Genomic DNA, 11,408 nt, shown 5'->3' on the forward strand with positions numbered 1-11,408 from the left:
TATTCCTCCCAAGCTAGCCTTGGTTCAGAAGCCCCTGCTGGCCATCCAGGGTCAGGCGATTTGCATCTTTGTCTCTAATCCCCTCAAACCGCCCTTAAGGCCAAGCAACTTGTTCAAATCATGCAGCCAAGACAGGATTTCCTCATCTGTAAAAGATATGTGGATTAAATCAATGAGCCCTAGAGAGCATCCACCTCTTGGTGGAGTCATGAAAATCAAACCAGTGGTGGAAGAAGGAAGTTTGGTTGGTAAAGGAGGGAGTGGTAACGATGTCAGAAGAGTGTGGGTGGAGCGTTTGAGAGGTGAACCCGGTTTAGGGCAGGGGGCGGAACTGAGATCAAGAGCAATAAAAGCTCCACTGTCTCATTCTCCCAGCTGGCGCTCGCCCTCCGGAGCCCAGCGCTGCCAGGCACCGCCCGGAGGCGTTGCGGGGGGTTATACGCCCCGCCCCTTCCTTCCCTAGTCCCACCCCCTGCCCTAGCCCCACCCAGTCCCTAAGCCCCGCCTTCGGTGCCACCCTTGACCCAACCTCTTCCCGCCCCTGTTCCGCCCCCTAGCCCCGCCCACAAGGCCCGGAAGCAAAAGCTGTTTCTCCACTTCCCAGCCGGGTCACGACCCAGCGGGCAGGAGCCAGGACTCCGAGAGCTCGGTGTCCTCAGCGGGTCAGCGAAGGCCCGGTTCAGAGCCATGTCCACGAATCTGCGCACCGCGCTCATTTTTGGTGGCTTCATCACCCTGATCGGCGCCGCCTTCTACCCCATCTACTTCCGGCCCCTAATGCGGCTGGAGGAGTACCGTGAGTGACCTCTGACCACCACGCGGTGAACTGGTCCCAGTGACTCCCTCTCTTTTCCCCATCCTCTCCACGTGGGGCCTTGGGCAGAGCTTGGCCCGCGAGTCAGGGAGACCCGGGTTCGAATCCTTTGTGTGCAGCTTTGTGACCGTGGACAAGTGACTCCACCTCTTGGGCCCTCACTGTCTTCATCAGTAGTTATGTGTTTCTATAGTATCTTAAAATAAAACCGTCTAGCCTCTGCTGAGACTCAAACGTGGTAATGAAGGCAGTCTGCACGTCGTAGGTCAACACTAAATACGAGTTAATATTCATAGCTAACATTCACTGTAGGCTTCTATGTCTCGTTAATGCACATAGGATCTTTTAATTTACACAACCTTTTTTTGAGGTAGATGTTGCTGTCTTACAGACGGGGAAACTGAGACTCAGAGAGGTTGTGTAACATGCCCAAAGTCACACAGCTGTTAGCGGCAAGGCACTTATTCCAACCCTGGCCTCTGTCTCCAGAATTTCTTCCTTGTACTGAAGCTGGGAAGGTGATATTGGGGGAGGGAGATGGGCCCTAATTATCCTGAACTTGCAGATGTGTTTATTGCACTTCATTTCCGCTCCCAAAGATGTCTTTGATCAGAAATGTCTCAGAGCTAAACTGTTAACCTGAGGTTTTGGGGTTTTCCTCTTCTTTCTCCTCAAATCTTCCTTCAGATTCTGCTATCTTCCTTCATTTTAAGCTGGTTACTCACATGACAATGGTGAATATCCTGGGAGTAATTTTCTTCCTTAATCATTCCAGTCCTCTCATTCTAAAAGCCACACTCCCCTTCCTTGAGACCTATACCTCAGCAAGGATTAGCACTTTGATACATCTGAAACCATCTGTCAGAGAGAAAATATTAGGCATGAGAGGCTCATTTTGTTCTCCAGGAAACCTGAATCATCTAGAAGATGGAAAAGGGCCAACCTTGCCCCTTGAGAATATTAGTGGAGGCTGTGAGCTTGGTGATTTGAAGGCAAAAGTGCTGTATAAATGCTCTGCCCATTACAAATGCTACAACATCTGGTTTCTGAGGCGGAACGGTTTAAGAACATACTCAAATTTCTTGTAGCTTCTTTTCATCAGCCAAGATTGAAATGGCCTCTGCACCCTGCCTTCCAGCCTATCTATCTACGTGCACCAGTGCACCACGTGTGTGGGGGTAAACATGGGACCTTGGAAGCCCTGCGTAATCTCTCTGCTTTATCCTTCTTACTTGGTCCTTGCCCCGGGCTATTGTATTATAGCCCCTAGAGTTGAAGCTGGGACAAGGGAGTCTACTTTGGATCCTACTTGAAAAGTTTCAGTTCTGAAGACTAGAGCCATACCTCTCAACTGGGGATGATTTTTGTCCCCCAGGGGACATTTAGTTCTATCCAGAGACATTTTTGCTGGTCATAAAATGGGTGGGGTGGGCTGGAGTAAGTGTGCTCCTGACATCTAGTGTATAGAGGCCCGGGGTGCTGCTATACTCTCTGTAATGCACAGGGCAGCCCCCACCCTTAACAAAGAATTACCCAGCCCAAGATGCGAGTGGTGCCAGCGGTGCTGGGTTGAGAAACCCTTGCTCTAGGGCAGATGATCAAGGTGGGTTTGTGCTGTGTCTCCCAATGACAGTCTTAAAGGAATAGTCCAGGGAGTTCCCATTGTGGCTCAGCAGGTTAAGAACCTAATACCCATGAGAGTGAGGGTTTGATCCCTAGCCTTGCTCAGTGGATTAAGGATCCAGCATTGCCACAAGATACAGCATAGGTCGCAGGTGCAGCTCAGATCTGGCACTTGCTGTGGCTGTGCTGTAGGCCGGCAGCTGCAGCTCCAGTTCGACCCCAGCCTGAGAACTTCCATATCTGGCAGGTGCAGCCCTAAAAAAAAAAGGCGGGATGGGGAGTAGTCCAGAGTCTATGGTTGCCTGAGTCACCTTGAGACAGACAAATGAGGCCTTTTAAGTGAACATTTAGTGCATGTGGCTCCAGTATCTGCATTTTTAACTGTAAGGCATTCTACAGCTGCCTGCTTTTCTGGTTCAATTTTAATTAATTTGAACAACTCTTATCTGAGAGTCATAACTGATTCCTTAAAAAAGTAAATAATACTAAATAGCTAATATTTATTGAAAGTTCTCTTGCAAGCACTTGATATGTATTAACCCATTTGGTTTTCATAACAACCCTTTGTGGTAGCTGCTGTGTGACTAGCTCCTGTTTTATTTTTTTATTCTATTCTACTCTACTCTAAACTATTTTATTTTTTGTCTTTTCTTTCTTTTTTTTTATTTTTTTTGGTCTTTTGTCCTTTTAGGGCCGCGCCCGAGGCATCTGGAGGTTCCCAGGCTAGGGGTCTGATCGGAGCTATAACTGCCGGCCTATGCCAGTGCCACAGCAATGCAGGATCCGAGCCGTGTCTGCAACCTACACCACAGCTCACAGCAACGCTGGATCCTTAACCCACTGAGCGAGGCCAGGGATCGAACCCACAACCTCCTGGTTCCTAGTCGGATTCGTTAACCACTGTGCCACGATGGGAACTCCCAGCATCCCCATTTTATATGTGCACAGACTGAGGTATGGAACAGATAACCTGCATAAGGACCCACAGCTGATGAGTCCCAGACCTGGGATTTGAACCAGGGCCCTTAATCGCTTCACCAGGGCACCAGGCCGCCTCTGTAAGAGGGCGAGAAAAGGGGATAAGTCAGATGAGGGCCTAAAATCCCTTACTCAAAGAGGTGAGTTCCTTAACCTCTCTGAGCCCAGCCTGTTTGCTAATCGGTAACAGTGGAATTTGCAGGACTGAATTTACATGTTTGTGGGTGACTTGAATGAGATAACATTTGTGGAAACATAGAAGATAGTCTTATACTAGCACCCCATAAAAACATTTCAGAAACCAGGAGCTGCAAGGGCGGGGAAGTGAGACAAGGAGATTTAAGCAGGTGGACAGACTCGGGTGGGGCATTCGTGGCCAGGTGTTGGGAACCATGTGAGGACAGGGCTTCGGTTCATTTCCGAGCCTCCAGCTGGCATTTTTATTTAGTTTCCTTTCCATTTCTTTTTTTTTCTTTTTTATTTTTTTATTTTTTATTTTTATTTATTTATTTTTTGTCTTTTGTTGTTGTTGTTGTTGTTGCTATTTCTTGGGCCGCTCCCTCGGCATATGGAGGTTCCCAGGCTAGGGGTTGAATCGGAGCCGTAGCCACCGGCCTACGCCAGAGCCACAGCAACGCGGGATCCGAGCCGCGTCTGCGACCTACACCACAGCTCACGGCAACGCCGGATCGTTAACCCACTGAGCAAGGACAGGGATAGAACCCGCAACCTCATGGTTCCTAGTCGGATTCGTTAACCACTGCGCCGAGACAGGAACTCTTTTTTTTTTTTTTTTTGCCAGAACTCTGGGCAGCCCTAGGAGAAGCCCATTGTCCTTGGAAGAGCAGGGCATATTCCCAGCCCTTGAGAAGCGGAGCCAGGGGCTGGCAAGGGAGGAACCCAGGCTATGTAGGACCTCAGTGTCACGTCAGTGTGGACCCTTCAGCTGGTCCAGCCTGACCGATGCCGGCTGGCCTGGGTACGGGGACAGGTAGATTCCAGGGCCCCTGCTGAAATTAGCTTCACGGCGGCAGAAGAGAGGCAGAAGCCTGCTTAGGTAAAATGCAGGCTAGGAGATCTTGCATGCTTTCCAAGCAGGCAGGCCACTGTCACAAGACTGCCGTATTGCATTTCATTTTGACATTCAGTGTGATCTTCAGCTCTTTCACGAACTCAGCCAGACTTGACCCCGTGTTAGGTGGAATAGGAGGTCAGTTTGACAGGTGCTACCTCAGGACTGAAATGAGCCCTGGGAAGATGGCATTTGACATTGGCAGTTGGCTGTCCCAAGCCAGAAGTATGGGGACAGTTCTGCTCTGCCTCTGGAGGGAGTCTAGATGTTGCTTTTTAGCTTTCACCATGTCGGCACAGCACGGTTGGTGTGAAGAGCCCACATTTAGGGGAAGTGTCCAGGTGCTGTAACTCAAAGCCTAGTCTGCCTTTTGTCTTTGCATCCTCCAACCAGACAGTGATCCTGAATGTGGCCTTTTACAAAATAACATCCGTTTCAGGGAAACCTGTGAAGTGAGAACAAATAAGATCATTTTCTGTGGTTCTCATTTTTTAACTTTAATTAGATGTGCAGAAGCATAAAATCATAGTTTTGCTAGAAGCCCTAGCTCATTTAGGTGACTCGTCCAAGGTCACTTAGCGAGGTTCGTTGCTGGGTAGACACTAGACTCTATTTCCTTGGCCTTGCCTGCTGCCTACTGATGTCTTGTTTGACCTGCCTTTGAGAGTGTCTGCCAGCAAAGCCAAAGGTTACATGGCAGCACCGTGAGACCTCACTTCTCCTACCTCGTCTTCCACTCCTACGGCGAGTGTGTTGTCCAGAGCTGCGAGACATCATTTGATGCACAAATGCCTCTCACCTTGGAAGGGCATTTCCCCAATTACATGGCAGGTGCTCAGAATATGCTTTTTATTCCTTTCACCGGACCATGCACAGACCGAAGTCATATTTTCTAAGCAGCCTTACAAAGCTGCCTGGGTTCCGCCCCATGCCCTGGTGAGAAGTCAGACTGCAGCAAAATGGGAGCCTCGGCAAAGTGTTTTTTAAAGTTTACAGTTGCTGTTTTAAAAGAGAGACTTTGAAGTAATCGCGTAACAGTCACAACGTTGTTGGACTTCCTTATACTTGTTCTGCAGTTGTGTATTTTTGTTGTTATTAAAAAAAAAAAAAATCCAAGCCGGCAGAGAAGACCTAAGAATAGTACAATAAATCCCTTTATGTCCTTCCCCTAGATTGACCAGTTGTTAACGTTTTGCCTCATTTATTTTCTCTCCCAATATGTGTTACGAATCTATACACATATACATACGTACAGACACACATAGGCACATGTGTAATTATATACACATATTATAATTGTTACCGTTATGTTGCAGAGCCACTTGAGAGTAAGCTGAAGACACATTTCAGCATGTATTTCCTGAGCACAGGGCCATTCTCTTACATAGTCACAATTACCCAATCTTATGTAATATACAGTCCATATTCAATTTCTTCCTTCCTTCCTTCCTTCCTTTCTTTCTTTCTTTCCTTTTCTTTTCTTTTCTTCTTTTCTTTTCTTTTCTTTTCTTTTCTTTTCTTTTCTTTTCTTTTCTTTTCTTTTCTTTTCCTTTCCTTTCTTTCTTCCTTCTCTCTTTTTAGGACCATACTAGCGGCATATGGAGGTTCCCAGGCTAGGGGTTGAATCAGAGCTGTAGCCGCTGGCCTACGCCACAACCACAGCAGTGTGGGATCTGAGCCGCATCTGTGACCTACACCACACAGCTCACGGCAACACCGGATCCTTAACCCACTGAGGATTGAACCTGTGTCCTCATGGATTCTAGTCAGATTAGTTTCCACTGAGCCACAATGGGAAACTCCCCATATGCAAATGTTGACACGTCCAATTATTTCAGGCTGCCACTTGCGTTTATTTTAAACTGTTCATTGACAGGAGGGGATGCAGGGGGTGTTCCTGAATGGGTGGTCTCACTGCGTAGGGCCCCAAGGTCAGATTCTGCACCTGCTTTTAGGTTTCTGTCTGCTGGTCCCCCCGAGAGCACCCACAGCAAGTGAGTTATCAGAGCGCTGTGGGGGCTGGCGCCTGGCTCTGCTGTATTCCTTTGCTGGGAATGTTAAAGCAGCCAGTCACACAGATTTATTTCACAGTATGGACATTTAATAGAAGGACAGCTTTCATTTCCAAAGACCTAAAAATTATTGGGTGGATTCTTTTGTTGACCTAGAAAACTGAGCCTGTGTGCATGTGTTACTAGGCTTTTAATAATATGATCCTTGGTCCTTTGAGGGAAGATAAGGATTTCAGACTGCAAATCAGCTCACTGCCTTGGCACCAGGGGGCAGAGTTGGGTTTGCAGAGACACTGGAGAGGGGACTTTTGCAACTGGCATCACAACCCCAGGCCCCGAATTGCCTATTTGCATTTTCATCATTCACCCCTGCTCGAAAGATGCTCACTCCTGGAAAGTCAGTGATTAGCTCATCCTGATTGGTTCAGAGTTAAACCCCTGATGTTGGCGTTACCCTTTTCCTGAGGATGATAAACATTTGCTGTTTCTCTAATGATAGCAAAATGGAAACCTGCTGTCAACCTCATCAAGATGTACTTGCTGAATCCTGAGGGGCCCGTTTGTTTTCCCTGCAGCATATTCACAAGTAAAGTGTCCCTGTGTCATATCATGAATTTCTGTAAGACTGCTTTGGCCTTAGCGTATTTATGAAACATTAATGGATTAAAGAACCAGGGGGTGTAGATAGGATGCTAATACCGGTTATCACTTGGTAGGAACTGGTTCAGCAAATCGGTTTAAATTGCCCGTCCAAGCCAAAAAAAGAGGTGGTTGCCTAAGGACAAGGATTATAAGGAGATTATGGTCTATTTAAAATAAATCCTCAGCCTCTCTCCAACCTCATTAGCAATTAGCAAGGAAGTGTGAAGACAGGGATTCTTTCCTCTCCACTTGGTTCGCAGTTGCATTGTGAGAGAGCGGGACACAATTAGGCACTCTCTTGCCACCAGAAGTCAACTTCTTTGATGGCTGGCAGCCTGCCAGCATCTTTGGTTTTGCAGGACCTGCCTCTCATTGAACGTGTTCGGTGCTCCAGGATGTCCCAATCTCTGGACGTCTGGAATGCTTTCTGGCAATCAAGCATTTTTTTTTTTTTTTTTTTTCAAAACTCATCTCTTCCTCCTCCCTTAATGCTGGAGAATGGACCTTTTAGGTGTGAAAAGTGATAGCTATTTTCATTCCTGGCACGATCAGTGACCGTGTAGTCTTTTACTAGCTGGCATTTTCTAAGAGCCTGTTTGAAAAAACACATCCACACGTGGAAATTTACATGTCGTCAGTGTGGTAGGGCTCAATCCTGCAGGAATTTAACTTCTCAGGAAATGAGATCTGCCTTTTGTGGTGAGTTATTTTAGCACGTCTGACACCTTAGAGGCCCACTGTAGATGGAGGAGGTCTTTTGGCCCCTCTTGGTCCACAGGCTTGGTTGTCATTCACCTGCTAGTTTTCAGAGAGGCTCGGTGAAACCACAGGACCGTTGTCTACAGGGGCTTCCTTTTGCTGTCTTCTCTCTGTCTTGCTTAGACTCGGATGTTAAGATTCATGTAATCCCTATTGCCCAGTGTTTTATTTGCCAAAGCAAAACTTAGCATCGATAAAACTATCAGATAGGTCCACTTAGGATTGACTTTCTGTCACATCACCAGAGAAACAGGTTCAGTGAATATTTGATTTGGCAAAACCCTGTTTCATGTACCTTTATGCTTGTGTTAACTTTACGAGAATCCAGGGGCCAGAATAAAGAAAACGGCCTGATGTGAAATCAGAGCTGAATGTGGATTTAAAGAAACATTGTCAGCCTGATTAAAACAAAGGTCTGATTACCACACTTAATTACTGTAATATAGTAGTAAAATTCTTTGGCTCCGAGTCTTTCTCCTGAAAAGCCACCATTTGTTTGTCAAGGTACTTAAAATAATGTCTTTGTTTTCCCAGCCCTTGGGTTTATTCGAAACCACTCGGAAAGATGTGTCAGAGTGCTTGAAGCCCACAGACATAAAATGCCCGATTTCACTTGGCCCTCGCCCGTAGGACAGCTCCAAAGAGCTCGCTAAGCTGCTGTCGCCAAAGCGTGCTTCCTAATTGGCACAGCACCTGCAATCAATTAGGGAAGCTTCAATTATCCAAACCAAAGCCACCCACCCAAAGATTAATTTTCTGCTCTATTTCCTATCAAAAACATAGCATATTTAGCTCCAGGCCCAGGCCTTCCGTGGAGTACATTTTAGACACATCAACTGCATCGTTTTCTTGTTCATTGTACTGGTTCCTTCAATGCAGCATCCTTCCCCTCATAAGATCACACCCACCAGTTCTCTCAAAATTATTCTTTTGCTGTTGTTTTTGTTGCCTTTCCAAACTGCTGAGATCACCGAGAAAAGCTGTTCATCCGGAGCTTTTCCTCTGAAGCACGGCTTGCTTTCTTCTCCTGAAAATCTCCATCCAGTCTTTTTGCCTGATAGGGTCTAACGTCCATAACTTAAAAGCTCTGAGGGATGGCAGCTCTGAATTTAGTAGCCCTTGGGGGTATTGTTTTCTATTGTCCCACGTAAATCCAAAGATTTCCAATACCCTGCCCCCAACCCCTCTCTTTCTCTCTTTTTTTTTGTCTTTTTGCCTTTTTCTAGGGCTGCTCCTGAGGCACATGGAGGTTCCCAGGCTAGGGGGTTGAATCGGAGCTGTAGCCCCCAGCCTGTGCCACAGCAACTCTTGGGATCCAAGCCGAGTCTGCAACCTACACCACAGCTCACGGCAACGCCAGATCCCCAACCCGCTGAGCGAGGCCAGGGATGGAACCCGCAACCTCATGGTTCCTAGTTGGATATGTTAACCGCTGAGCCATGACAGGAACTCCCTGACCCCTCTCTCTAAAGAGTCATTTTTCTGTTGTGCTTCTCAGAGAAGGAACAGGCCATAAACCGGGCTGGTGTTGTTCAGGAAGACGTGCAGCCACCAGGTAAACTTAAAAATTAAAACAAAATCTCTTGTGTGTTATTGCGGGGTGGGGGTGTTTGCTTTGCAGCGGGAGACCTCTTTTTCACTTCAAGGCTAGATGGTGCTGTTATGTCACAGCACTTGCCATTTTAAAGGTTGCCACCCCAAGCCTCAATCTTAGTATTTCACTCCAGCTTAGTTTTTGCAAGCTTGCACGTTTCTCCTTTGCATTTATTTTGATAAGTGGGCACGAACGTGTAAACAAGTGTGCAATTAAATATGAAGCCTAAATAGCTGTTTTGCAGACTTACTTCCCAAGCACTTATTTAAACACTACCCTCATGGGAAAATACTGTTTACTTGTGAGCTGTCTTAATTGATGTGGGATTCTGCTTTAGACAAAAGCGCAAAAGTTCCCTTTATGGCTGAATGGTTAGTTACTTCAAGACCATCCAAGTTGGCTGAGAATGAGAGGTTTCTAGCTTATTAGCCCAAACCTTTGTAATCTGTGGCGGTGTTCTTTTTTCATTTATTATTTTTTTTTAACTTGGCCAGATACATCTCTCCCTGCTGGGGGGCAATTTCCGAGCCATTAAAAGTCCCTCACGGCTGCCACAGCTTCCCGGCTGTTCTGTTCTGGGGGTCCGGTAGCCGGCCCACACTCCCCCAAAATACATGGCGATCACACCACTCCATTCTGATGACATCTTGTTTGTTTGGGGTCGAGGGAAGGGGTAGAACGTCTGGCCGAGAAGCCTGTTTCCATTCATGTTTCTTTCTGTAGGGTTAAAAGTGTGGTCGGATCCATTTGGCAGGAAGTGAGAGGGCTGTCCCCCCCCTCTGATGAGGAAGGCGGACCGCGTCCCTCCGAGTCTTCAGGCTTTCAGTTCTGCAGCAGGTGCCCCGAGGAACTCACATGGCCAGCAAATGACAGTCGGAGAAGAAAACTCCTTAAGGCCCTAGAGAAGAGTGCTGGGCAGCAGCTTTAATTCCCTCCTTAATTGAACCCTGGGACAAATGGCACCATTAGGAAGGTCTGTGTGATTTTTGATTCGAAGAATGAAGCTCTCAGCCAGCTGTGTTGGGAGGCTGTCTGCTGACTGTTCCGTCTCTACGTCTGGGCCAGCCGAGCTGTGATAGGAATACAAGCAACCAGGAGGCTTTGGGAAGAGCCTCGTCTCTTTCATCATCTTCCCAGGGAGACATTTCAGTGCAAAACCACCACGGCAAGCAGCCTCGTAGGGCTCTTTGCACAGGTTCAAGTTGATACAACTCTTTGACAACAAGGCACACTGTACTCTTTTGAAATAAATAGTTCGGCTCTACTCTGTCCTAGGGATGCATGTTGGAAAATGAATACATATGAGGCCAGTCAAATTACATGGGTACGCATGCATAGTTGAAATCACTGTTGAATTAACAGACGTGAAAATGTGTTATTAAAATGATTTCTTTTTACCTCACAATGGTATGGTTTTTAAAGTCCTTTTTTATAAGCTCATCAAATTATACCAAGAAGTACTGTCTGACGAGATTATATTTGACTGGATGTTTGTGTGGTGTTTGTTACATTGTTTACAAGTAAAAATCTTACAGGTAAATAGCAAGTTTGTTGAGGCAGATATTATTGAATGCTGCAAAGGTGAGCATGAGAACACTTACCTCTCTGTGCTCTGTCCGGCCCCTTACGAGATTATGTGCTTTTGAAGAGACGTATCTTTTTCATTTTGAGATCTCCCAGGGTGCCTTGCTCATGACCGTGTGCTCTCTTTGGATGAGCTGTCTGATGACATAATTTTATTATTGTGAACTGGGAGTTGGCCAGACAACTGGCATAATTATGTAATTACTGTCAAAAAGACATCAGATCGATAGTTCCAAAACCAGAGTCATCATTTTTGGTAGGCATTCCCTAACATTTAATTGACATATAGTTAGCAACCCAATAAAAGAAGTTGACTCATTTGGGGTACAT

The 11,408-nt window shown here is 46.5% G+C and overlaps 1 protein-coding gene across 2 annotated transcripts; it reads left to right on the forward strand.

Annotated features, from left to right (window-relative positions):
- The first annotated feature begins 599 nt into the window (after positions 1–599).
- On the forward strand, positions 600–10,896 carry SMIM20 (small integral membrane protein 20). Of its 2 annotated transcripts, XM_047798975.1 has the most exons (4): positions 600–796; positions 6,999–7,085; positions 9,399–9,455; positions 10,218–10,896. In XM_047798975.1, exons 1-4 carry the CDS (start codon positions 688–690, stop codon positions 10,253–10,255), a joined length of 291 nt encoding a protein of 96 aa, XP_047654931.1. In that variant the 5' UTR covers positions 600–687; the 3' UTR covers positions 10,256–10,896. The 2 variants fall into 2 exon arrangements, with proteins under 2 accessions (XP_047654931.1, XP_047654932.1); XM_047798976.1 differs by lacking the exon at positions 6,999–7,085.
- The last annotated feature ends 512 nt before the right edge of the window (positions 10,897–11,408 follow it).

The sequence above is a fragment of the Phacochoerus africanus genome, chromosome 10 (genome assembly GCF_016906955.1).
Source record: "Phacochoerus africanus isolate WHEZ1 chromosome 10, ROS_Pafr_v1, whole genome shotgun sequence".
In the NCBI taxonomy this organism is placed as follows: Eukaryota; Metazoa; Chordata; class Mammalia; order Artiodactyla; family Suidae; genus Phacochoerus; species Phacochoerus africanus.